This window comes from Aphelocoma coerulescens, chromosome 15 (genome assembly GCF_041296385.1).
Source record: "Aphelocoma coerulescens isolate FSJ_1873_10779 chromosome 15, UR_Acoe_1.0, whole genome shotgun sequence".
In the NCBI taxonomy this organism is placed as follows: domain Eukaryota; kingdom Metazoa; phylum Chordata; class Aves; order Passeriformes; family Corvidae; genus Aphelocoma; species Aphelocoma coerulescens.
In genome coordinates this window covers 5,707,870-5,733,196 of record NC_091029.1, presented here as the reverse complement: position 1 = coordinate 5,733,196, position 25,327 = coordinate 5,707,870, and the positions used below count along the sequence as shown (strand labels likewise).

The window sequence follows — 25,327 nt, the reverse complement described above, 5'->3', positions numbered from 1 at the left end:
ATAGAATACCTAACTTCTCATTTGGTCAAGACAAGAAACATTCCAAAGCCCCACGTTTTGCAGCAGGTACAAAGAAAAAGCATCACAAATGTAGAGGAAGCTGTGAGCATTCCCAGTGTAGAAGTATTGCAGACATAACATTATCCTCCCTAGCATGTTAACACAAGAGTGGATTACCTCTTGTTTCCTAGGTCACATCAGATTCCAGCTGCAGCTGAAACAGAAGACTGCAGTGATGTTACTACTGCTGGTGAGATCTGGAGTATATTTTACCAGCCATCCACATCCATATCCATCTTCAAGAAAAAGCTTCGAAATCAACAAGACGATTGCAACCCACTAGTGGGAAACTGAAGTGTCTTTTATTTTGCAAGAATTGGTCTTCTTAAAATCCAGGTGACTTGAGATTAATCTTCCTTTTTTTCCTTCCAATCTCATACTTGTTTTCCAAAAAGTCCATTTCCAAAGGCCTTTGAGTGACTTTGCCTATCTGCTGTTCTCTTGGGTATACTAGTGACAACAGATTTAACTGCAGCAATAATTTTGAACTATCTAGTGCTCCTCAAGTCAGTAGTGCTGTTAATTACTGCCTTTAAACCATTGCACTTAAAATAGGTGTAAAAACTCATAAAATTCAAAATGTTCTCTACCCCTGCCAGAAGTAACTGAAGGGGTATCTAAAGGTTGAGGACTTCTTGTGTCCCACTCGCCTGTACCACTTTTATATCAGGCTACTTTAGTCCTTCTGTTCTCAAGGCTGAAGAAAGAGGTGGGTACTGATAGCCTGTTTGGCTACCACAGCAAACAGAACTTGCTTGCCTTGATGTAAACACATCTAAATGGTACTATACCGTAAAAGGGGAATCAAAGACCAGAAAAGCTGTCAGCCTGGTTGCTCAGTGCTGTGCTCTTTCTGCATTTTCTGTTTCTGTGTCTACAAGCAGAGATGCACACATAAAAAATCAAATTCAGGAGGCCCCTAAAGCAAGATTTGGCTGCAAATAGGCATTTTGATTGACTAATGCTCAGCAGCTCCAGGCCTGCATGAGCATTGAAGCCTTTTAAATGACTATGTCTGACTCACCATTTACTGATGTTTATGATAATTTTGTTCATATTCACGGTGATCCTTTAAAAAACTGTTGTACTCCAGCCCGACATCCAGCATTCATCCTGGGTATAAGCTTAGGGCTTCTTAAAGGATTGTCCAAAGATACTGTAACCCACTGAATTTTTAACAGTGAGGCTAACCAACAGATTTTTACTCTGAAGCCACATGTGTTAATCTCAGCAGCCCAAACTATTTCCAAAGTTTTAGGCTGCTATCACCAACTCACCTGTGCCAGGCTGTGCAGCTGAACACACACAGAACAGTTGCCTTGATACTTACCTGTGAGAAGTGTCTCCTTGCCTGCAACATTAAAACTGGACTGAATTTTTAAGGTAATAGCCTTAATTGTCACAGAACTAAAACATCTGATCTGTGAACTATTTTCTCTTTGACTGCAACAGACAGCATTAACTATTTCTTCTCTTTGGTAGACTGAGTGTCCATCCACAATACTCAGATTTCTCATCCCACCACCACAAGTGGGCAACAAGTGATTCCAAGGGATCAGCAGTGAGTCTTTCAGCCTCAGCAATTTCAGACCAACAAGATACTTAGGAAAAACTGTCAATGCAGAAGGTCAGATATATTGACTGACAAAGTTTACAGTGGGCAGCTCCTCAAACTCAGAGGAGATTCACTGACAACCATTAAACTACAGTAATTCTGGTTAAGTTTGAACATATACCAGTGGTCTGCATATACCAGATGTGCAGTCAGAGAACATCTATTAAGTGCCTCTGCAAAGGGTAACTAAGAAAAGTAAGAAAATTGTCACTGAGTTTAAATTTATTCTCGTATCTGCCCTTATGTTTTTTAACATATAACTCCCTCCCCTTCATGAGGGCTACAGATTTCCTTGAAAAAACAGGGCATTGAAGAATTAAGCACTAGAAATATTGTGCCTTACTTCTCATTGCAGATCTGGTCTCTTACCTGAACTGAATTCAGTCCAGCTCCATTTATGTACCACAGCTGAGTGCTAGAGACAGCTGAACAATATCCCAGTGCATGCTTAAAAGAAACCAGATTTTACTAAGGCAGCAGTTATGGAATTGTTTATATAAAAAATGGAATAGCATGAGAACATCTAGTACTTTCTTGCATGAGCTGCTGGAAAGAATACAGGAAAACATAATTACAGTATTAGCTAAAATGAAGACAGGACAAGTTGCAAAACGTGTCATCATGTTGGACCAAAAACCATTGTCTGTTTCAGACCCAAGAAAAGATCTGAAATTGCCTTTTTTAAAAGTAAGGTTTTGCATCATGCTGCATAGACAAAGAGTTCACCTCAGAGACTCACAGCAAAACAAAGTAGGTTGGTTCCTAAGCATCCTTAATTTGGTGCACTAATAGGAAACCAGGCAGAGAGAATCAGTGTGGTGCCAGATCCTTAGGAGCTGTTACAAGCACACAGTGCTTACCACAAAGTGATGAAGCTTTGTTTGCTTGCCTCATCAAATGCAAGTTAAACATTTTGTCAGAGAGACATTCATAAAGCAGTTACCTAATGGTGACAAACTGAAAAAACATCAGGAACACCCAGTGACTGATTGACACCTTCTGCAGAAGGAAAATATACTGAACTGTTACGCTTCTCTTCCTTAGTAAAGAATTTAATTTTAATTTAATATTAGAGAAAATCTCATTACAAACAACAACAAAGATGGATACTACTAATGAAAAATCTAGAGAATTTAGGAAGTGAGGTTTTTGCATCGGTCCCTTAGCTCCTCAACTATTTTTAAAATAAAATTATATTTCGTGGGACTTTCATGGGGAACATTTATCAAATTTCTGTACAAAAGACCCATAAAATTAGCACTTACAGCAGATTAAATGGTCATGGCAACAATAAACATGCCTATGCATAAGATATCAGACAGTGCATGGGTAATACACTGATAAAAGCATAGAAGAAATTATGTTCCCCCCCACCAAATCATTCAGATTTTCTGATTCTAGATACTTTTAGAGCTAGCAATCAGACCAATAGATGGAAATTCATAGACAGGCTCCCTTAAACAGCACTTATTACTTTACAGGGCTGAGACCGTGAAGAGCAGGTAGATCTCTGGTGTGGATTTTTTCAAAATGTGGTCTGGTACAGACACTTCAGTATGGTGATTTATGGCCAAGATATGTGGTATCCATTAACATAGCATGTTTTGATCTTTGCTGTAAGGGTTTGAGGGAGAAAGAAGCAAAAAGTGTGACATGCACAACTGTTGTAATGCCACAAAAGAAATGCCCCTACTACACAGCCAGCTGAGAGCTGGCAGCTGGAGAGCAGGGACACCTCAGGATGTTGGTGTTTGCACCATTTTCTTCGACAAATTGAAAATAACTGCAAAGAATTGGTTTGGAATTGTATCTGAATGGCCTTCTGACCTCCTGCCTAGCAGTCCCCTCAAGAGCCTGGACAGGCTGCAAATGTGACACTGGCTACAATGTCCAAAGCAACTGCTTTGACAACCAGATCATCATGAGGGGCTGCCTCCTCATATACATGGATTTCAGCTCCTGCTCTGGTCCCCTCCTCAGTCTTGTGTTGGTGTGACCAGCTGTGTAGTGGTGCAATAAACTGATCAGGTTAAAAATTGCCATGGCTTTTTCTTCCCTGAGTTACTTTTTACAGAGCTGAGCTCTTTGATCTTGCTCACTGGGTGGTTGCACAGAGAGATGAGCTGAGAGCTCGCTGAGTCCACAGCTAAGCAGACAGACAAGAAGCCATAGCACAAGGACAGATGTGTGCCCCAGAAGCTGGGGCAGTGAGTACTTCTGCTGGAACTGCCAGAGCAGCGATTTGTGAGCCTGCTGCCTTCACACAGCACCCCAGTTCCAGCAGCCTGCACTGCGTGCGGACCTCAGGTGGAAAGGGGCCAGCTGGACAAGTGCCTTCCCTCATTCAAAATCTACATTTAAAACTAGTTTAGTTTGTTGACTACATGATTTTATATGTATTTTTGTCTTAATATTGTTATGTTGTGGGAAAACAGAGACTGTGTTATGTAAAAATGTGTGATGTGTTATCATAGTAATATATATATTTGTATATGTATAGGAAATGCATTATTTAATACAGCATATTATGCTTGGATTTTGCTAACATTTTATAGGAAAAAAAGATGTTAGTTTACACTCTGGGAAAAATAAATTTTCTATACACTGTAACCATAGGGAAAAAAACCAAAGATACTTCTTTGGTATATATAATAGAAGGACACTGAGAATAGGGTAACTCAAACTCAATTTTGTGACAGAATAGATGCTGATAAAACAATTGCTGTAAGAAACACTTTCCTCCTTTGAATCTCATTTCTAGCCTGTAATTGTATTAGACTGTTCATCAGATTCTGCAAATTCATGTGCATATATTCTCTGGACAATTTTTACCATCAAACATGTAATCTGCTTTTTCAATCAAGCATTTACATAATCTTCTTTAGGACTTGTTTCTGCCAGATTTTCTACAGCCAGGACAATGCTGAGGAAGTTTATCCCATTGGTCAGGCAGACAATCCAGTGGGATTACAGAATTGAAGTCTACATATTCCAACTCCCCCTGGCAATAGTATAAATAGGAGATTTTTACAGATAGTCCTGGAAACTGTACTGAATCTGCAGCCTGGATGACTACAGGCCAAACACATTAGCAGACACACTGCTGCCACTGAATGAGCATAAGTAGCTATTCCACTTTTATCTTCTGCTTAATAAGCCTTCTCAGGCAGGGGGAAGGAACAGATTTTTCTAGTGCACCACTTTGCCTAAAGGAAGGGTGAACTACAAAAACAACCCCTGACAAAAACTTGTCCAACTAGTTCTTACTACCTTGCAGCAGTATTTCACAATCTTCCAATGAAATACAGTTCACTGGTAGTTTCACCTGAATATTGTTCTAGACATTTATGAACAATTCTGCTACCTTGAGAGTGAAAAATAGTATTGCCTTCAGACCATACCATTTTTTCTGTAACAACACATCCCCAATACACATACATTTCATGCCACTCATACTTCCTCAAATTTACTGAGCACCTGTGCTTTGGGATGAAATTTGGCATTGTGAACTTCAGTCTCAAGACATTTTGCTACAAATCCAAAAGCTATCACATGAACCCCATAAGGCTGTCAAGAAACCAGAATAAATCAAACTTGAGATGACTCACTGCTGAAGTATGCACTGTGTTTATAACTGTTCACCCTGCATTCAGCAAGTGGTTGTAAATAATAATTATGAAAAAATAAATACAGTGTATTTGTGCAGGAGGAGTTCAGTTAGGATGGCTGAAGTGTATACAAACATGGAGTAAAGGAGGCAGAAACTGCTGCAGTTCACCAGCAGGTTACAAGAGCACTGCTTGCTATACAAGTTAGAAGAAAGTATTAGAGCTGAGAATGATTACTTATATAAAAGTATGATATTGCTCTGAGACACAAGTTTGGAGGTAACAGCAAACTGAAAGTTTTCAGTTTACGTGTTTTCAAGCTTTTAGAAAGAACTAAAGTTCTTTCAGTGTTTGCTTTACAAATTGCTGCAATATGTAATGCTGTTTCCACTTTCTTGCAAGATTCATCTTTTCTCTCTAATTAATTCCTCCTGGCCAAAATAATGCTGCAGTTTAAGAAACCTTCAGCAACCTTTTATGCAAACACCAGAAAACCAGTGACAAATACCAAAACTGTCTCCAGCTTTTCATGTGAAGACTCATTTTTCTTCTAGAAACACAACTGTCACAGGGAACTGACCTCCCTTTACACAGAGGAGGTTACTCTGCTCTCCTTTCTTGCCATTCCGGTTATGAGACTCTTGCACTTTGGTTCTTTCTGGGAACTGTTCCCTTCTTTTTTCCTGGTTGTTTCCTAAGCAGCACTTTCATTCCCCATGAGAGAAACGTGTTCTTTATTCTGAAAGAGACACTTTTCTATGAAGCATTTAAGTCACAGCAGCACAGCGCTTTCACTGCAAGATAAAATATCTGATTTCAGGTATGCTATTGTCTCCCTGGCCCAAGAATTAGGCCAGGCTGGCTCCACAGGGTATGAACATGGCCATCCTTTTAAGGGCATTTTTCTTTTCACACTATCCAAGTAACAACAAACGTTACCTAACAGCTGTCATAGGATTTGACAGATGCACATGATATTGCAGATAGTGTTACAGAAACACCAAGTGTTACAATAATGTACAATCCATTTAGAATAGTCTGCTCCTGCTTGACGTTTTTTACCGTATCGAGGTTCTGTGGAGGTTTGTGGTGCCCCACAGGACTCTCATTTTGTCACAGATCTGTTCCTTAAACATCGAACCTGAAAAGTAAAAAGAACCTCCCCCCCCCACCGTCAAGTATCAAAATGTTCATTTTGGATAGAAAATATTTAGTCATTTTTAAAAAGGCACAACAAAGACCAGAGACAATATCACACACAGCTAAGCATCACATACAAGTTCAGCCAGTAGCCCACTGCTGCCTTTCTCAGAAACAGAATATGGGCTCACTGATTATTCTGTGGGACACTGATGGTGGTGGTCTGCCCTGTTCTTCAAAGCACAATCACCGAGCAGTTTTCTTCAGAACAGGGCACAAGAAAACAACACCAGCAGCAATAGCAAACGGGGGATGGAGGGAGGGAAGAGAAGGGAGACTCAGATGTGACCCATCAACGTACGCGTTAGCAGCCATCCATGGACGGTGGGGTTTATGCTGTTTGTAAAAGCAGTTGTTGGATGAACTGATTTGCAGATAAAAGGCATATCTAAAAGGCCTATCTGTAATCACTGGCAGTTGCCAAGATTCTGTTCACTGAGCAATAAAAGGGGCACGTACTTTCACTGGGAGGCACTTGCTCCTTTTGCTCTTCCATTTTTGTGCCTGTCTTTGCACACAGGCCAGGCTTTTCCGTGGTACCTGAGATTAGGATGGTAACTGGTCCTCATGCCACAAAGGCTCCCCTATAAAATGATAGTCCTCAACAATCTGTCATCCCAAGCAGAGTTTTCCCATATGAAACGAGGGGTGGAGAGAAATAAGGCTCATTTCTTGGCTGAATCCTGAGGTGACTGAATTACAGTGCTTTTGAACATGGATGGGAGATGGGGAAAGTCCAGGGGATTACAAGGTAAAATATTTGGGAAAAGGAAGAAACTGGAGAATCCTGGAAAACACTCTGTGTGTATCACTGGATGGGAAATAAATAATACATGAAATAGCATACATAAATATACATGTACATATACACACAGAGCCACACACCCCCAGGCTCCCCTCTTCCGGTGTCTGCATAAACATCTCTGATCAAATTGTGCTCTCTGCTGACAAAATGAGTACCACAGTATTGATTTTCACTTAAGCTGGACCAGTGATTCCATTATCCAGGGCAAGGACCTGGATCTAGTGTAACCATTCAAGCTGTGACTGACCCAGCTGTGTCCACATGTATCATGCTGTCCCAAAGCGATTTTATTTCAGGACAATAAATTACTTTTACCTGAAATTACACCAGAGTTAAGTTCCCCTGCCACAAGGAACAGGCAGGTTCCAAACATAAATGAGGATCTCTTTTAGCAGATGTGGTACTTCTCATGTGCTCGGAGGGGTCAGGGGCTTGTGTGACACCCCCTGGGTCCCCCCAATAATCTGTGTGCTGTGTAAAGGCATATACATATCCACCTGTTATTTTTTAAAAAAAGGAAGAAATGTTGTTTATTAGAGCTCATCTCAGTATATCTAGGAATATACTTTGAGAATAGCTATCTATGTCCTTTCCCCCAAAACAAGAAGGACAACTCCCACATGTATATGCAATAAAACTGTATTTTTTGTGTGGTTTTGCCTTTTTTTTTCTTTTAATACAGACATTTGTACACTTTCTTACAAAACTGCAAGTAACTACACTTCTCTTAAATCATTTTTGGTCGGCAAGTACTGTAAAATCTTTGTGTGCAATTATCATGTATTTACAGGGCCTCGTGTTAGTGATTTTCAATGATTATTACAATAATGTCACACACTCTCAACATAAGACATGGCTTAAGATAAATATATTAGTAAATAAATATTCTGAGAACATATTCCATACATGAAATGTGCTGCTATACATATACAGAATATATACAAGATGCTTTCTAGCTTTTAAAACATTTTTAAAAATGGTAATGAAGGAGAAAGAGCCCTTTGACCATATTACAAATCTTTACAGCAAATTTTATACAAAACAATTTTTAAGTGCTATAAGACAATTTTAATTAAAAACATTTTAAATAGTGCCTCGTGAGCCAAACACAATGACAACTGTTCATGTAAGTAGTAGAAAGGCATTTTGTTATAAAAACCATCTATCATGGCCAGCTAGCCTGTAAGTCTGCACTGGACATAGAGTTTTATGTTAAATGTCAAACCCAACACAGAAAGCAGGTGTAGGGTGTCTGTGGTGTGGCCTGCAGAGATCTGTACCGGCACAGATTTCCCCAGTGTGTATGGGACCAGTACATCTGGGATCACCATGAGCCAGAATATTCCAGTCTCTTTAAGAACCACGTTTTACCACAACGTGCTGTATAGTTACAGAGTACAATGTATCTTAGGTGGCCTTTACAGTGCCTCACAAAACACCAAGCAGAATAATCAAGCTAATACACCATAGCTTCTAAAATGCATTTCTTTTTTAGTGGAGGAAGGGGAGGGTAAGACTTAAAATTTTTTTTTTAAATTCCAAAAATCACAAACCTTTAGAGTTTATTCTCCCAACACATACCACTTACTTCAGTCATTCAGAGAATGAATAAGTTTTTAATAAGCTTTATACACACAAAATGTGTTTATTGAAGTTTTTCTTTTAATCTTATACCCAGATACTGCCTTGTATTAATTCTCTGAACAGCTGAATTTTGGTGCTTGTTGATTGAAAAGATGTAATGTGAATTCCTTTACATGGAACTTTTTTTCCTAACTTACTGGGTACAAAAGCAAAAGGAAATAGACAAATATATTTGTTATTTCTTAGATGTTTCCTTCTTTTAAAATAGTTCATTTGGGACTACAGAGAATACAAGTTAGCTTTGCTGGGTCTCACAACCAGCCCAGTGCTGTCAAGGACATTGCTTTGGCAGAATATGAAGTGTACATCTCTATTTCATGTCTTTGAAGTATCTCCAAAGTGTACTGAACTTAGGACAAATCTTTTCAGAAGACTGGCACTGTGGGCATTAAATACTTAGTTTCCCTTTAGAAGAATTCCTGCTGTGAATACACCACAGGATGACACTGTGTCCTCAGGCACATGCAGCATGACAGGCAATTTAACCCATGCTATGGTAGCCTCTTACTCAGAAGCTGCTGTTTCCACAGGAAACAATTGCTATCAGAAGTGACAACATAAATTATCTCATGATAACAAACATCCCCACTAGGACAAGAACAAGAACAAAAGTATGTGCCCAGGCTAATGGGGTACAGAGAGCACTCTGTACACAAGACAAAAATGAAGCACAACTGGCTGGGCCCAAGAAACCTTAAAAACAGATCAATCTATGGAAGCTACATTAAGCACAGCAAAGAAGAAAACAATGATTAAACCAAGTCCCTCACTTTCCCACATGTGCAAGAGGTGACAAGCACTGCTTCCCGTAGGCATGCTTGCAGCCTGTAAGGAAACAAGAAACCCTATGACCTGTTTCCAAAATGAGCCAGCAAAGCTGCAAGCACACTGCAAGCTGTTTCCCTGCACATGCCAGCATTCCTCACAGCCGTAACAGGGGCTACAGGTGCCTGAAAAACTTCCTATGGAAGGAAAAGTTCAATACCTACAAAGGTAATAGCCTTTCTAAGCACTTTGTTCTAGCATCTGCTTGAGGGAGAGGTCCCCAGCATTCTTCACTGGTCAGAAGATACAATGAGGTCCACGGTTCAAAGACAGAAGTGAGGATGAGAACATTCTGAGCTATCAGTTTCCTTTACCCCCACTGTGTTGAAACTAATCGTAATGGCAGGACACCTTCCTAGCCAAACCATCAGAGCAGCATGAAAGGGGGGAGAGGGGAAGAGGAGAAAGGAGACAGTCCAATGCTTCACCTCCCTCAAAATCACTCACACAACTTGCTGGCTGCTAGGATTTGCTACTGGGATTAGTCAGTATCTGAGCATCCATTCAGCAGCTGTATCCCTCTGGACTACTATATTTCAAGGTGCTATCTGGTTTCTAAGGCAGGTGTAGCCCTGAGCTTATCAAAGGCTGGACTCCTTCAAGTAGGAGATAACAGCATCTACACATAGCCTGGCTTATTTAACACACTGTGTTACCTCTCAGCAAGAGGTCACTTCTAAAAAGAAAATATAAATAACACTTTGTCATTAATACAGAAATGGCACTAGAGCTCAGAAATGCTCCACACCATGTCCCCACATGGGCTTTGCACACAAATCAAGGCCTGAAGTCTTCAGGCAGGAGGGACAAAGGAGACAATCAAACTGATGTGAACACAGAGGAAATAGGGGAGGGACTTCTCCACATTACCACTTTTGTGTGTTTGTCAAAGCTTAAAAAAAATTAAGTCCATGAGAATTTGGAGTCTCTGATAAGCTCCGCTTCTCCATCTGGGGTCATCTGGACAGGTCTAGTCACTGATTTGGCTTCTCTCCAAGGGATGAGATCCAGCACCTGAAGGATAAACAAAACTAAGGAACATTGCATCTAGAATATTGCACACAGTTTTAGGCCCCCAGAGTAAGACACCCACTGACTGGAGTTTAGCAGAGAGCCAAGATGCTCAGAGGGCTGGAGCACTTTGTGTGGGATTTGGGTTGTTCAGCCTGCCGTAAGGGCATCCCTAGCAGCTCTGCCATACCTACATGGAGGTTGTCCCAGTGATGGAACCACAGTCTTCACAGACATGCATTCTGAACATGAGTTGAGAAGTTAAGTTGAAGTATGAGATCTTCAGACTGGATATAAAGAAAATCTTTTGACCATACTATCAGTCAAGCACAGGCAGAGAAGTCCAGAAAGGGACTGCAGTCTGTGTCCCTGAAGGTTTATCCAGCCTGACTGGATAAACTTGGTGTAATCTGTCAAACATGGTCTGGTCTCAGAGCTGGCTCTGCTTTGAGCAGGGGGCTGGACTAGATGATGGCCTGAGGTCCCTTCCAACCTAGGGTACCTTGTGATTCTATGAACACCCGTTAAAATAACCCTGGCAAGGCAGGTAAGAAATATACCCTTCTTTCTGTGAGTAGTTATTTTTTCCCCCTTGTCTATGTCCGCAGCAGAGACTTTCCCACATATTCTTCTAAGGCAATTCAAAGATTTTCACTTTTTTTTTAAAAATACCCTTCAACTTGTCTGTCGTCTCTCACGGTGGCCTTGCCTACCTAGGCAACTCACCACAGCTGCCATGACCAGCAGTGTCCCTTGCTGTGGGAACTCTAATGGGGACCCCTCCCCACAAAGGACAAGCATGCAAGCTTTTATAGGGTTAGATAGTAAACAATCATCTTCTCCTCCTCTAGTTATGACCAAACCAGAGAATAATACTTTGGGGTGAATGGTTAGTCAGTAACTGCTCTTATGCAAGGACAGAGTAACCTTTATGGCTGCAGGTACCTAGGTAGCCGGCAGCATTTCCTACACTAAGACAGAAAGGTAGCAAGTAATCAAAAAAAGCACATATATTACCTGTGGCCTTTGTGGTCGTCATAAGCTTCTGGGACTTCAGAGTGGGACTGGGAAAGGGCATTCCAGTTTCCTCCTCCTGAGAGTAGTTCTGCCGTAGGAATGATGTTGCCTCATAGCACACCTCCCTCTCGACCTGTACCTCTCCGATACCTTGACAGTGCAGGTAAGTGTCTAGCTCAGGTGCTCCATCCCAGGAGCTACAGCCTCCTATGTGGGTCCCTTGGTGCTCTGTTGGTAGAATCAGCTCACAGTCTCTGTCTTCAGGAATTATGGGAATGCGCTGACCCAGATCACATACACCCTTACAACAGTTTGGCAAGGTGTCATCAGGAAGCGTGTACTGCACATTCACTGCATAGTCTTCTGTATAGCAGCCACCACCTCCACTGCCACTGTTGCTACTACAGGCTACCTGCTTCTCTTCATAGAAGCAGCAGGGCAACCCCTCATATTTTACCCCATCTGTCCTATGTAAGTGGTCTGAGTTAATACTGTACAAGCCTGGGGTGTTCCCTGACTGTGGTTCAACTCCTTGGCCACATGTCCCCCACAGTGGAGAGCTAAGGAAGAGTGCACTACAGTCAGCTGTCCCATTGCTTGGCTCCAGGGCAGAGTGCTGGAATTCAAAGCAGCATGCACACGCTTGCTCTGAAATCGACCCTGCTAGCTCTGGATTCTTCCAGTTCCTTTTAACATCCAAGGCAGCACCAGGAGTGGCCTCAGGTCCTCCCTCTGAGGTAGTGCCATTTGGATCCCTGTGCTCTAGTGAGGAATTACTGCTATAGTTCATATCCATGCTGCAGTTAGACAGTTGGTCCCCTGAGGAAGAAGCTGGCATAGGCCGGCAGTCAGCACCCACCATACTGTGACTGTGAGCTGGAAGCTCGTCCTGGTGGGGGCCCTCCAAGAGAACAATTGCACCCCTGTTTGCACCACCAACCTCACCCACTCGGCAAGGGCTCCTACTGCGGTAAACGTACGGGTCATAGTCACTGCTCAAAGAGCTGCGGAAGGTGGAGCAGCTCCCGTAAACCCCCTGGTTACTGACCTCTGTGCAGTCAACCATGGAATCACTGGAGGAGCAGTGGCACTGACCAGAACTGCTGCTGCTGCTGTCACTCCCAGGGCAGTCAGCCAAATATCCACTGCACACTGAACGATGACCATGATAGCAGCTAAAGCTGGAGGTACTGCCGCTCTCCAAGCGGGACGAGGGCATTACATGTACCACAGGAGGGAAAAGCATGCTGCTACCAGGCTGAAAGGCACGGGAAGGACCCTTTGAGGAAATGCCAGCTGGAAGCTGTCCATCTTGCTCAGGGTAACTAAGGCCTTGGAAGTAGTAGTGCTGATACATGGTCTCGTATCGGGAAAAGCACGCTGCTTTGGAAAAGTTGCGTCCGCCAAACTTGGGTCGCCGGAAGTTGTGAGCTGGAGAGTAAGCCCTGTGCTCCAGGCTACAGTGATGTGTGTTTAGAGCATGGTCCAAATGAATGGGCTGATAACTGCGAATATAGGCTGGGGACGGGGCTTGGTAGAGGCTCTGTTCACCGTGTCGCTCAACTGTCAGTAATGTGATGGGGTTCCCGTGAGGGTCCATGCTTGTCCGAGTGGGATATGCTGTTATCTGGCTTGCTCTGTGCACTCGGCCTGGGTAATGGACAGGCAGAATCACCCTCTGCTGCCGGCTGCGTGCTGGGTTGATGGATTCCAGGCAGATTGGAGCTGCATTTCCCTTCTTCTGTTCTGCATGAGAGAAGTAAGAATGGAGAAGTAGAACTAGCAGGGAATAAAAGGGAATATACTTTCTGTAAGAAAGAAGGATATTTTGTTTTCCATGTAATTACATTATGCACCAATTTTTACACAGAAGGAAATAAGAACAAAACAAAAGTCAATCTAGAAGACCTTGAAACACTCAAATGTATTTGCTTAAAAAGCAAAAGAAGTGAATTTATTTCAGATACTGTTCTCATATATACAAAATCTTCTGCTTACATCTTGCAGAGGCTGAGAGAGGCTGGAAGTCATTGCTCAAATTTTGACTTTACACATTTTTACACAAACGTGCAGTGCCAGAAAACTTTCTTAACACATAGGAAATGAAAGCAGGAAGAGGGCAACTAAGGGAAACCAGGTTCCAAGTTACAACACCATGGAAAAATAAAAGCCTGTACATTGTCTTCTTTATAATTCCCAAGGAAAAACATATCCCTCTTCTCCATGTGTCCTTGCACTCAGGGCTGCACAACACTGCCCTCAGCTGGGCATCATCCCCACCCCAAGGTTATGCCAGGGGCACTCAGCTGTTCTCAAAAGAGTTTAGGGCTAACTGTATTTCTAGGGCTGTGTTACAATAAGAACTGAGAGCTCCATGGAGATTCATCTTGTAAGCTGTCTGAAATGAACACACCAGAGCATCCCCTCTGCAGCACTTACCTATGATGTTATGGCGGCAGTGAGGGCAGGTGTGATGCTGCAGCAGCCAAGGATCCACACATTTCTTGTGGAATCGGTGAGTGCAAGGAATGACCCGCAGTTCCTACAGGAACAGATGAAGGACCATGAAAAAGTACTTCTTCCTAACAAGTGAATTTTTCACAGCTTGTTCCTAGTTTTTTCAACCCATCTATTAAATGGAGCAATTCCTAGCCTAGAAGTGCTAGGGAGGAAAAAAATGGCATCAAGATAACCAGGAGCACAACAGCTAGTGATCAAATGTGTCGAAAAGAATAGTCTGCAGGCACCTTAGAACTCCATGCAGATATAGGACACTTTTTCCTGTATGTCCCTATGACCCAACAACTTGAAGGCCATCACTAAAGTTTTCCTTAATATAGTAAATGAACTTTAAAAAAAAAAATCAAGAATAATGATGTACCTTTTCTACAATTATTTGCAATGGAAAACACTCAGGGAAAAGCAAAACCAACAGTGTATATGATACTTTTTCCCTTGCCCAGGATTCTTCATCTTTCAGCTATGATCTGTTTACAGGATTTCCTGAGCCTGATGAATATCTACCAGTTCAGAAACCTGCAAAGAATCTTTCTTCCAAGTACTGCTCATGTCTTCCCATGAGCTTAGGTTTTCAACTTCTAACTTGCTTTGCCACGAAGTTCCACAGGGCTACTACCTCCTGGTGGAGAAACACCACGTGACTTTGTATTTCCTCTGTCCCCATGAAATCTAGATCTAGAGTCCTTGCCCACTCAATCTATTTTTTTTCCCCCAGAAACCATTCAAAATACTTGATCATTTTGTGACTATCCTTTTCTGAAGCACCTTCATTTCCATTCCATATCTTTTGTGAAATGAGGTCAGAAGTACACAGTACTCAAAGTGAGAACATGACTAAACTTACACTGTGGTGTAATTTTATTTTCTGTTCAGTTCTCTAGACTTTCCCAGCTCATTTCTAGTATCTGATTTGCCTTTTAAATTGCCACAAAGCACCCATTTGCTTTCACAAAGCTATCTAAAGCATCAAGATCTTCTTCCTGAGTAGCAATGCTCAGCTCCCAACCCATCCCTGATATACGTGGAGCTATTCCCTATGTCTATCACTTCATGCTCAAGCTCATGCCTGAATTTCCTCTCCAGTCATTTTGTACAGCCCTTTCAAAGTTCTTGCCTACCTTCATCCTTGCTACTCTGAATAATTTCCCATCAACTAACTTCATTAACTTTCTATTTGCACCTTGCAGCACTCAAATATGCATCTGGTATTTTCTATTGCCTTAAAAATTATGATTCTTTTATGAACCATTTCAAAATAAAATGTCCTCATAATCTTTCTAATGGATGCTTATAGCTGTGAATATTGACTGCCTTTATTTTATTTATTTTAAGGAGCCCATTTTCTACTTCACCCTTTTCACTGCTTCCTCTGGGTAGAACTGTCATGGACAGCAAGCCCTGACGAGCCAAAAAACTGCTCCTGAAAGTTTTGACATCTCTTCCTTCTCCTCCTCTGGTTTCCCAGCAGTGCTGTGTACTTGACATTTTTAAGACAGGGTGCCATCAAATCATGAAAAGCAAAACACTAAGGGTATCCCTTACCTCCAACAGAGAATCACCTTAGTGCATGACTTGTCAAAAATACCCAGAGAACCAACTGCTGAGACTTCTGACCAACCTGACTTCTTTGTGACTTGTTCTTCAGAAATGCAAGAACGTTGGAGGTAGCGATTTGCAAATGGGACCCCTCATCTCTCACTTTGCAGCAGGGGTAATTTGGAGCTGCAGGATGCAGCTGAAGCTGAGTTGGCTGCTCAGTGTGATCAGACTGACAAGCAGCACCACCTCAGGTATACAACGTACCCAACAGCCAGCCATGTACTACAGTGCTAAAACCACCTACATTCCCAGCCCATGGTGAAGAAACCTTTCATCCTTTACCTCCCCATCAATGTACTTCTCCAAGCAGATGGCACAGTCAGAGGTGGAGCTGCTACTGAGTGTATCCAGTGCTCCACAGTTACTTTCTCGGTGTCCCTTACTTTTGGACTTAAACTTCCTGGTCTCCATTTTCTCCAGTGCTTGCACTGCAAGCCTGTTCATGGAATTCTACATGAGAAGAAAGAAAAAAAAAAAAAAAGGAAAAAAAAAAGCCAATGCTGCTGTGTAAGGGACTAGAGTGTAGTAGCAGAGAAACACCACCATAACATATCTTACAGATCATGTCAGGCCCAAGTGATGTATAATTTCTTACATTAAACAGAGAAGGCTAATTAGAATTCAGACCAGAAGCCTCATGAAAAGAATGTATGCCACATGCAGAAGTGAGAATGATAAACTACTCTGAATTAGAACTGGGTGAAGGTGCTGACAAATGGGATACACTGCAACTGCTCAACTGATAGGCAGCAACTATACAAGCCAACATACAAAGCTTGGCCAGGAACTTTTATTTAAATGTCAGGATTGATTGTAACGCCCCAATATGCTGTTACCACCACGTTATCTGGAGCAATACTTGAGAAAGAGATTAAAATGAAATGTTAAAAATTAGCTGTATCATTTCCTCCAGGACAAACTCAAAGTATGTCACCTGGAACTTCTCCTAACCAAACTTTTTACTTTGAAAACCTCTCCCATTTCAACAGATGTTATCCTATTGGAAAGATTTGTGATTTATTTTCAATCCTGATATCCTCTCCACAATACAGCAGTAAGAGTCTGGACTTATTCAGAAGTATACCAGTGCTACTGGTAACCTGTGTGCAACCAGAGATGTTCTTTCTTCCCAATGGCTAAGTGGACTGCTTCTGTACCATTTTCATTTCAGGATTTAACTGACTGAACATCATGGGTCAATGTAAATCTCCTTTTAAAGACACTTCCAAGTTCTTCCAAAGGCCTACGTGCATGGATAAAACCACAGAGCCACCAAGATGGCTATTGTAAGTCAGCATCCTGCATTTCCAAAAGTCGAAAGCACGTTTTAGGACAAAATAAGAGAAGCTAACTTTCAGCATTTTGTGAATATCCCATTACTGGTCTTACCTGACTACGTCGCTGTTTCAGTTTGATCTTGACGAGAAGAATGAGGCAAACAAGAGACACAACCACAAAGAAGGCCAGGAAAATTCCCATATCAAAGTACTCAGTGGGTTGCTTAAAAATTAAAACAAAAGTATTATTTTTCCTTCCTTTAGATCATACTCAAATTTGTTTCTTTCTCTTTTTACTTCTCAGGGGCCTTTGCCAAATGTACACAGTCAGAATGGCAGAAGTCAAAGTACAGACTGTTGTGTTCATTATCTGTGATTCCATGAGACAAAACCTGGTTTCAAGTGCCGCTGCAAGTGAACAGAACACACAGAATGCCAGTCATGAGATGTCAGATTGACTGTCTCTGAACTGCATAAATCCAGGTTTTTTAACTGAGTGAATCACACCAACACAAATTTTTATAGCTTATTGGGTTGCTTATGCATGTAAGTGACTGAAAATCAACATCTGAATTATTGAAAAATGGTCCACTTCTTAAATACATTTCTTAACAGAAGGATTCCATTAAAAAAAAAAAAAAACAAACCAAACTGGTAACTAAGACATGGATGACCTTCTAGCTTTGTTCTTCTTCTGTAAACTGTATGTTAGAGAGTGTTAGGGGGAAAAAAGCCTAGGAGAAGTATTTTATATTACAAGTATCAGATAATCTCATAATTAATCTGATAATCTCATAATTAATCCATGTTTAAAATACTACACAGAATTATTAGTTAACACAGGGCAGACCACCTTACAAAACTGAACCAGCAGGAGTGTGCAATAACTAAGTTACTTAATCAAGAAAAAGGAAAACTTCTCTGTGAATTTTTTAGCCGTTTCTATACTCAAAAGTATCCCTCTGAAACACAGCAGATGCCACACTGGATTCTATACTTACACCAGGTGCAGCTGCTTGTCCACAGTGCAGTTACTCAGTTTATTTCAGACAACAGAATTTCATGTGTATTAATGCACATAAGGGGCATCAAAACATCTTCACCCTTGCAGTGAGCAAGCCCTGCCTGCAGTAACAACAGCACTGTGATATCCACAGAAAGGATCTGAAAGTCTCACCCGTGGGGGGCGATGCTGAATTCTGGCTCGTGCCACTTTCTGCTTGTTAACTATGTTCATTAGCTTGACAGCATCAGCACCTTTCACATACACCACTGGTCTCTTCAGAGGGTCCTCTGAGCCCTGGTTCAGCTAGAACAAAAAAAAAATAATCTGCTCAAAAGGCATGTTTCAGGAAAACCACTTTTCTTCTGAACAACACAGAGAATGGTAAAGGAATATGAACGTGGAATTGATTTCAAGCACTGATTGTTCTCTTCTAGCACACACCTTTAGTTAAGTATTCCACAGAATTAAACCTGAATTAAACTTTTGACTTATGCTGTCTTCTTTTTTTATGGACTAAAACTAAGATTAAGGATAAACAAATGCTATTTCTGAATAGCAGCTTTAACTTAGCTGCGTTATGTACCAGCGCATATATTAATACTGTAACATTAAACCTCACAATGAAGAAGAATAAAAATCTGCACATTCCAGAAACCTTGTCCTTGCTATATTTCATCAATCTTTCAATTCCAACTTTGTAGTTACATTATTCACATAGAAATTTCTTCAGCTTTCTGAACAATCCCATAGAGTCCTGTCTTTCAGGCTCTTTGTACCTAAACAAGTTAAGTTAGTCATTTCTGCTGTTTAACTCGACAAATTCATTCAAAATTACTTGAGTTCTAGCAACCACTAGACCTCTTGACTGCAGGATGGGGGGCCTTAAAGACTAAAGCATATGAGTAGACCACATAATTCACCCTGAAACTTCCTTTCAGGTCGAGCTACGTTTTGTAAGGAAGGCTAAATCATAGAAAGACTCAGAAAATAATGTGTGTGGGAAGGCACGTCATGAGCCCAACCTCCTGGTCAAGGCAGGGTCAACTATGACATCAAACCAGGCTGCTTAGGGCTTTATTCAGTCAGATGTGGAAAACCTTCAAGTGTGGAGAACGTGCAACTTCTCCGGCCAACAAATCCAGACCAATGATCTGCTAAATTATATACCCAGAGAGGGTAATAACTAGACAAGAGAATTGTTCTGTTGCAAAATGTCACCAACACAATAAATTCATATCGCTTATTCTGACTTACAAGAAAAATACTAGTATTGAGGCTGGTTGATATAAAACAAGCAATGCACTGACAAGCAGATGGAAATGGTACAGGGGAAAGGAATGAAATTACAGGAATGTGAGCAAATAGAATAATAGTATCTTATGGCTGAGATTAATATATCTGCATTGTTGATAGCTACCTGTTAGTTCTGGGTAAACCATGTAGAAATTACCAGCTGATTGGTCTATCATCCTGATTAAAGGATGATGACTCTACTTACACTGACCAGATGATAACATTTCACTGAGGCTTTTTAAAACTGATTCTTCCTAGTATTCGATGGATTTTCTGAGAACACTGATCAAACTACTTTTAAGGCAGGTGTCTTGTGATGAGCTAAAAACTAGCTGAAGTATCCAGGGATCCTATGTGTCTACAAGCCTTGCTGGCCTAGGGCCAAATCAAATCACCGTCCTTCCACTCCCAGACACATACTCTTTCTAATGATTTCTTGTCTAAGAAAGAATCCACCCAATTCCTCAGTTACTTTTGCACATTGTCGGACTCTTGCTAAACATGATGCTCTGGGTGCTGTTACTCCTCTTCAAATATGCAAAAGTAAAACTAAGGAACAAGTCAGACTTCAGAGAGCATTTCTAAAACCAGAAGTTTAATTCTTAATTTACAGCAGAAGGTACTCAGACCAACGGGAATAAACCCCACAGAATCTATAGGCAAAGTCCTCTCATTTGGCATCTACCAAATTACCCAGGGACAATTCTTCTGGTCAGGCCTGCCTCCAATTTCTGGTCACTGACTGGCAGGAAGGATTTCCCTTCATAGTATTCCACTCCTCCCTTTCAAAGCAATCTCCCTTATTTGTTCTAGTGCTTGGTAACAAGCATACCTGAGAAAACTTCCTAAACAGCTCCCATTAGTGTCTTAGGATATTTCCATTTGAACCAAAGATACTCCAGATTAACTTGTGTCAGTTTTTCCTCCACTGCTATCTGTCAGTTTTCCACAATTCCATGATGAGTGCCAAAACGGTACTTTATTTTAAAGATAAATTACGTAGCACCCCTGATCTCAAGGGTTCTGAAGACTTTAGATGAGAATCAAAATCTGTTGAAAAGAAGCATCCAGAGCAGCATGAGAACAGAGCCAATCCAGTAACTGTTACTTTTAGAGCATGAAAGCTACATCCAGCCATTCCTCTTCTGTTTGCCAGTGTTTCCACAGGCTACTGCTCTTTCATCTAACAGAGCCTACTTTGTCAGCTAAGGCTCTAAGCCACTAACCTTCTTCCATTTTATTGGTACACCCAACATTCAAACATCCACTAGATTCATTTCCCAGCTCCTGGGGACAGATGCACCCAGTTTATTATTTATAATCAAACAAGGAAAGCTGTCATTGTTAGAGGGAAAAGAGCAAGAGACAGTAACTCAGCTTCCCAAGCCCAGAGCAGAGCAGCTGAAAGTAACCAGAAGCTGTAACACAGAGTTAAAAAATGGAAAAAGACAGATCACATCTTTGTGAAGATACTTTTCCTGTGTAGAAGAGGGGGAAAAATATCCCTGTGAACGTTTTCAAGATCAAGGCTGCAACGTTGATGCCCATGCAGACAACAGTACTGAAAGCATCCATTGCACAGGGTCTTCTGCATTCCTTTGTCCAACAGATGCTCATTTCAGAATTAAAGCCAGCTTTTTTAATGTAAACATTGATGATCTTTCTTTTCCCCCAAGAAATACATGCTGCACTTAAAAACCTTCAGCTCTGCTTGTTCCTGCTGTAACAGAAACAGCAGTTTTATTTCAAGACAAAACAGAACTAAACCAAATGCAGACTATTTTTGTGCTTACGTTTCTTCACTGAAATAATTCAGAATTGGCTGAAGTATGTTGAAGCCTTTCATAGGGCTATTACCTCACCCACTTCAAATAAAAAGATGGAAGTTATAACAAGAGTCAGAAAAAGAAGAAAAACCCTACTTGTTCACAAAAAAACATAGGCAGAAATCATCAGCTGTAAATGAGAAAGAAACGGTTATAAGTTTTAAAAAGAAACTTGTTTAGAATCAGGTTTGAAAGTCATTTCGCAATCTCAAAAATAGTAGCTGTTCAACAACACTATTGATCACAGGCTGGATAGGGTAAAACATCCTGTGTTTTGTACACAGAGCTGGGCAAAGAAAACCTCCTTGATTAGATAATGGGCCACAAAAAATTTGCCTCCATCCTCTTTCAAAACCTTATTCCCAGGCCTGGATTCTGGATTCCAGCAAAAGCTAGAAGAAAAATCTAACTCCCCAAAGTTTTCCCTTTCTACCAGGTTCCCGACACCTACATTGCTTCCTGCCTGGCATTGCTTCGTACCTGATCAATGGCATCTGGGTTTTCAGAAACATCAAAGATGACCGCTGTGGCTCCTCGCTGTACTGCTCGTTTTGCCTGCAATAAGAAAGACAGCATCCTCAGTCCCACCCCAAAAGGTAACTTCTTAACTCAAAAATTACTCCCTCTCCTCATCTCCAGAGAGAAAACTTAACATTTTGTGTTTCTGTGTAGTTAAAACAAATGACAGAATAATTACAAACATGGGAGTTCCTGAACCAGTACGGAATGTAATTAAACTTCACTAAAGCTTCTACAGTGTCTCTGCTCCTTCCTTCTCAAAGTCCTCTTTCAACAACCTTTTAAAGGGATTCAAATGAGATTTACACCTTCTAAAGACTTTAAATACAAGAATTTAAAAAAAAATTATGTTCTTTTCCCTCCATGTTACTTGGAAGTGCCATTAAAAACAATCTTCCCTATGACTTAGGGTGGAGACAAGCTCACTAGTGTAGAAGATTAAGGTGGACCAGGTTCTTTGTACTTTTTCAGTGTCAGTCTCCCAAACTAGGATATCACAATCTTTGCAAAATGTGCCTCAGAGAATACTGCTTTTTCTGACCATCAGATAGGTCAGAACTGTTGCAGACACTTCTTACGCTGATAAGATCAGACCTATGTAAGTGCACAGGTTTTCATCAAATACAGTCCAAACCTGGCATTACCAACTGCACAGAGAAGGTATTAGAAGATATTAAAATCCCCTGAGATAGAGAAAACAGTATTTTAACCACCAAGGCTAACGCAGGGTTTTTTAACCCATTTCTGCCACTGTGCCTCTGTATGTACTGTTTGTTGCTCAGTGACTCCATAAAGCAGACAATCCCAGTAAATTTTCAAAATCCTATTGCCTTTATGGACACAGAATGCAAGAAACTATTTCTCCAAGCAATGACAGCTATCACCATCACAGTACTAAACAAGAAGGCACTGGCCCTCCACAGAGACTAGCAGAACCTGAACTTACATTGAAATATAAGACAAACCAATGAAAGTAATAAATTATGAAATATTACTCAGCATTTTCCAGGAAAAATGCTGGCCAATGCAGAGAAGTTGGTTTGAATATGAACAGGTCCCTTTCTTTGCTCTGTTCTCATATTTTGTTTTTATTTTTAATCAGCAAGGCCTATCAGACCGCACATGAGGGAAACCAACTCCCAAATGGGAGCTTTTTCTCAGCCCACCAGGTATTTGTCCCCTTTGAAGTCAGCACACCTGGTTAATGACTCAGAACTGTTGGGGAGGAAGAGTTAAAAGGAATCTACCACCCATCACTCTGCTGCAGTAGCCCTGAGGTGAGGGCTCATCCAGGTTTCCCTAGAATGCACCCCTTACAGACACACACTGCTTATGGAACTGTTCAGGCTATTTAGACTGTCTTTTCAGGATGATCAGTCAACAAGCAAGGCCCCTTGATCTCTGAAGAGATTTCGAAAGAGATTTTACAGATCAGTGCTGATAAAAACTCCTTAATTGCGTGAATATACTGAACGAGCAGCAAGTTTCCACCACCAGGTGTTAAGAGATGAAAAGCACCGAGTCAAAAAATCGTGCTGCAGCGGGTAACAGCAAACGGGGGTGACCCGTCTGGCCGTTCTGCCAATTGCGGCGCTGGTTTCCCTGTGGCCAAGCGCAGCTCGCAGCCCGAGCCCGGCGAGGCTCCGGCCGCCCTCCCCCCGCAGCGCCCGCCCGTCCCGCCCGCGGCTCTGAGGGACCGGCGGCCCCGCACAGCGCCCCCCTGCGGCCGCAGCGCCCGCCCCGCCCCGCGCCGGAAGCGCCGCCTGTCCCCGGCCATGGAGGGGGAGAGGAAGGGGCGGCGGTCGCGGGGAAATGCGGAGGTTTTATTCCTTGCAAGGGTTTAAATCCCGATCCCCAGGAAAAGGGCGGTGCATTCGCTCCTGCGAAACTTGCCGGGCTCTGCCAGAGGCACTGGGGAGCCCGGCACTGCCTGCGCGAGGCGCCAGGTCCTCAAGAGCCATGTCGGTACTCGGGTGCCGAGGCGCTCCCGCCGCCCCGAGCACTCCAGGGCACAGCCCGGGAGCCACGGCCCGCACGGGGAAATGGGCGCCGGCCCTCTCCAGCGGGCTCGAGGCTCCTGGCGGCGGCCCGTTCGGGCGGCCGGGTTCCGCTGGCCAGAGACCGGAGCGCAGCCTCCCCCCGCCTGCAGCTCGGCCTTAAAGCCGGGCGCTGTGACGGGAGCACGGTACGGGCGAGCAGGCGGGAGCCGGAGCAGAGCGCACTCGGTCGCTGGGCATTCCCCTCCTTCCCTTCAGTTCGAGGTGGCAGCCGGCGGGCCCGGAGCGCTGTGACTGGGGCTCCAGGGCAACTGGAAACACCTGCCGGCTACTGCCGCCCTCCTTCCGCATCCCCAAAAATACCGCAGGATAATGAAAGTCAAAACGTCTTTGAAAATACCCTGCCCACTACTCAGTAATCAGGACAGCTCAAAATAACACAGCAATGTTAAGTCCCACTTAAAATAATGCCAGTCTGTAATAGGCACGTGATTTTTTTCTTTCTGGGCTAGCCAGCTTTTAAAGACTCCCTCAAATCATTTTTCTAAGCAAAGTGACCAAACCTACATCAAAAATAAACACAAGTTGGGGGGCGAAGAAGCTGATACAGTACATGCTTCACCGCTACATTTACAGTACTTGTGGCAAACAGACATTTCCACAATTCAAATTCCATGCATTTGCCAGGCCTATTTCTTCCTGTGATTGTCTTCTGTGGCTTAAAACAAATGACTAGCACTACGTATCAGTATTCTTCCTCTTTTGTAAAGAGTAATAGAAAACAAACAAACAAAGGTAATTGCACTTGTAATTCAAGTGATCACTTTGTTCATAGTGACAACAACCTCCCACTCCATCTCTGCGTTCGGAGTCTACAGCTTAACAGAGCAACGGACATTACCAATAAAATGCACATTAAATACTGTCTCAGATTAAGATCTGTCAGAATTTACCAGGCCTTTTAATCTAGGTAAGATAAGAGCAAATGCACGTGACAGAAGTGCAAGGAAAATATCTCTCCACATCTCCAGGCCTGAGGAATTTAAAGTTACTGCCTCGAAGAACACCAGAAAGATTTTAAGAGCTCTGCACACCCTTCCTGTGGGCCAGGCAAATACAATAAGGAAGTAACAACTTCCTTGATGAGGCGAACTTTCATCCCAAGGGACCAGATAATTATTAAACAGGTGCACTGTTCCTCTCATTCATTCAAGGTAGGAGAGCAACAATCAAAACAGTAACAAGTTCAGCTACTTCCTGACATCTTGAAGGACCTTCCATGCTTGCACATACGAACACGGCAAGCATCTCCTCCTCTGCTTTCTAGGATGATCTCGTTCCAATATTTCAGTTAGTGTGAAACAGTGGAGAAACCATCATAAGCTGCTTAACAAGGTTCCCCTTTAGGAGAAAAATCATACCAACAACATTAGCCTTTATTCATTACATTTACTTCTTTGCCAGAGTTAGAATTTCCTGATAATATTCAGTAGTATTTGCACCTG

General features: G+C 42.1%; 2 protein-coding genes across 6 annotated transcripts in view; one reads left to right on the top strand and one right to left on the bottom strand.

Annotated features, from left to right (window-relative positions):
• Nucleotides 1-7,937, top strand: part of KREMEN1 (kringle containing transmembrane protein 1) — a 30,697-nt gene extending 22,760 nt beyond the window's left edge. Inside the window, exon 9 of the mRNA XM_069030989.1 lies at nucleotides 192-7,937. Coding sequence (XP_068887090.1) covers nucleotides 192-354 — 163 coding nt within the window. The 3' untranslated portion in view covers nucleotides 355-7,937. The remainder of the gene's footprint in view (nucleotides 1-191) is intronic.
• A 1,267-nt stretch (nucleotides 7,938-9,204) lies between these two features.
• ZNRF3 (zinc and ring finger 3) overlaps nucleotides 9,205-25,327 on the bottom strand; it is a 68,340-nt gene continuing 52,217 nt past the window's right edge. For 3 of the 5 annotated variants that reach the window (XM_069030982.1, XM_069030985.1, XM_069030984.1), the window contains exons 3-9: nucleotides 21,787-21,861; nucleotides 18,359-18,490; nucleotides 17,294-17,404; nucleotides 16,187-16,354; nucleotides 14,225-14,327; nucleotides 11,786-13,531; nucleotides 9,205-10,771 (exon numbers count right to left, since the gene is read on the bottom strand). In XM_069030982.1, the coding sequence (XP_068887083.1) occupies nucleotides 10,728-10,771; nucleotides 11,786-13,531; nucleotides 14,225-14,327; nucleotides 16,187-16,354; nucleotides 17,294-17,404; nucleotides 18,359-18,490; nucleotides 21,787-21,861 (2,379 nt within the window). In that variant the 3' untranslated portion in view covers nucleotides 9,205-10,727. The remainder of the gene's footprint in view (nucleotides 10,772-11,785; nucleotides 13,532-14,224; nucleotides 14,328-16,186; nucleotides 16,355-17,293; nucleotides 17,405-18,358; nucleotides 18,491-21,786; nucleotides 21,862-25,327) is intronic. The other 2 variants (XM_069030983.1, XM_069030987.1) reach the window with 2 other exon arrangements.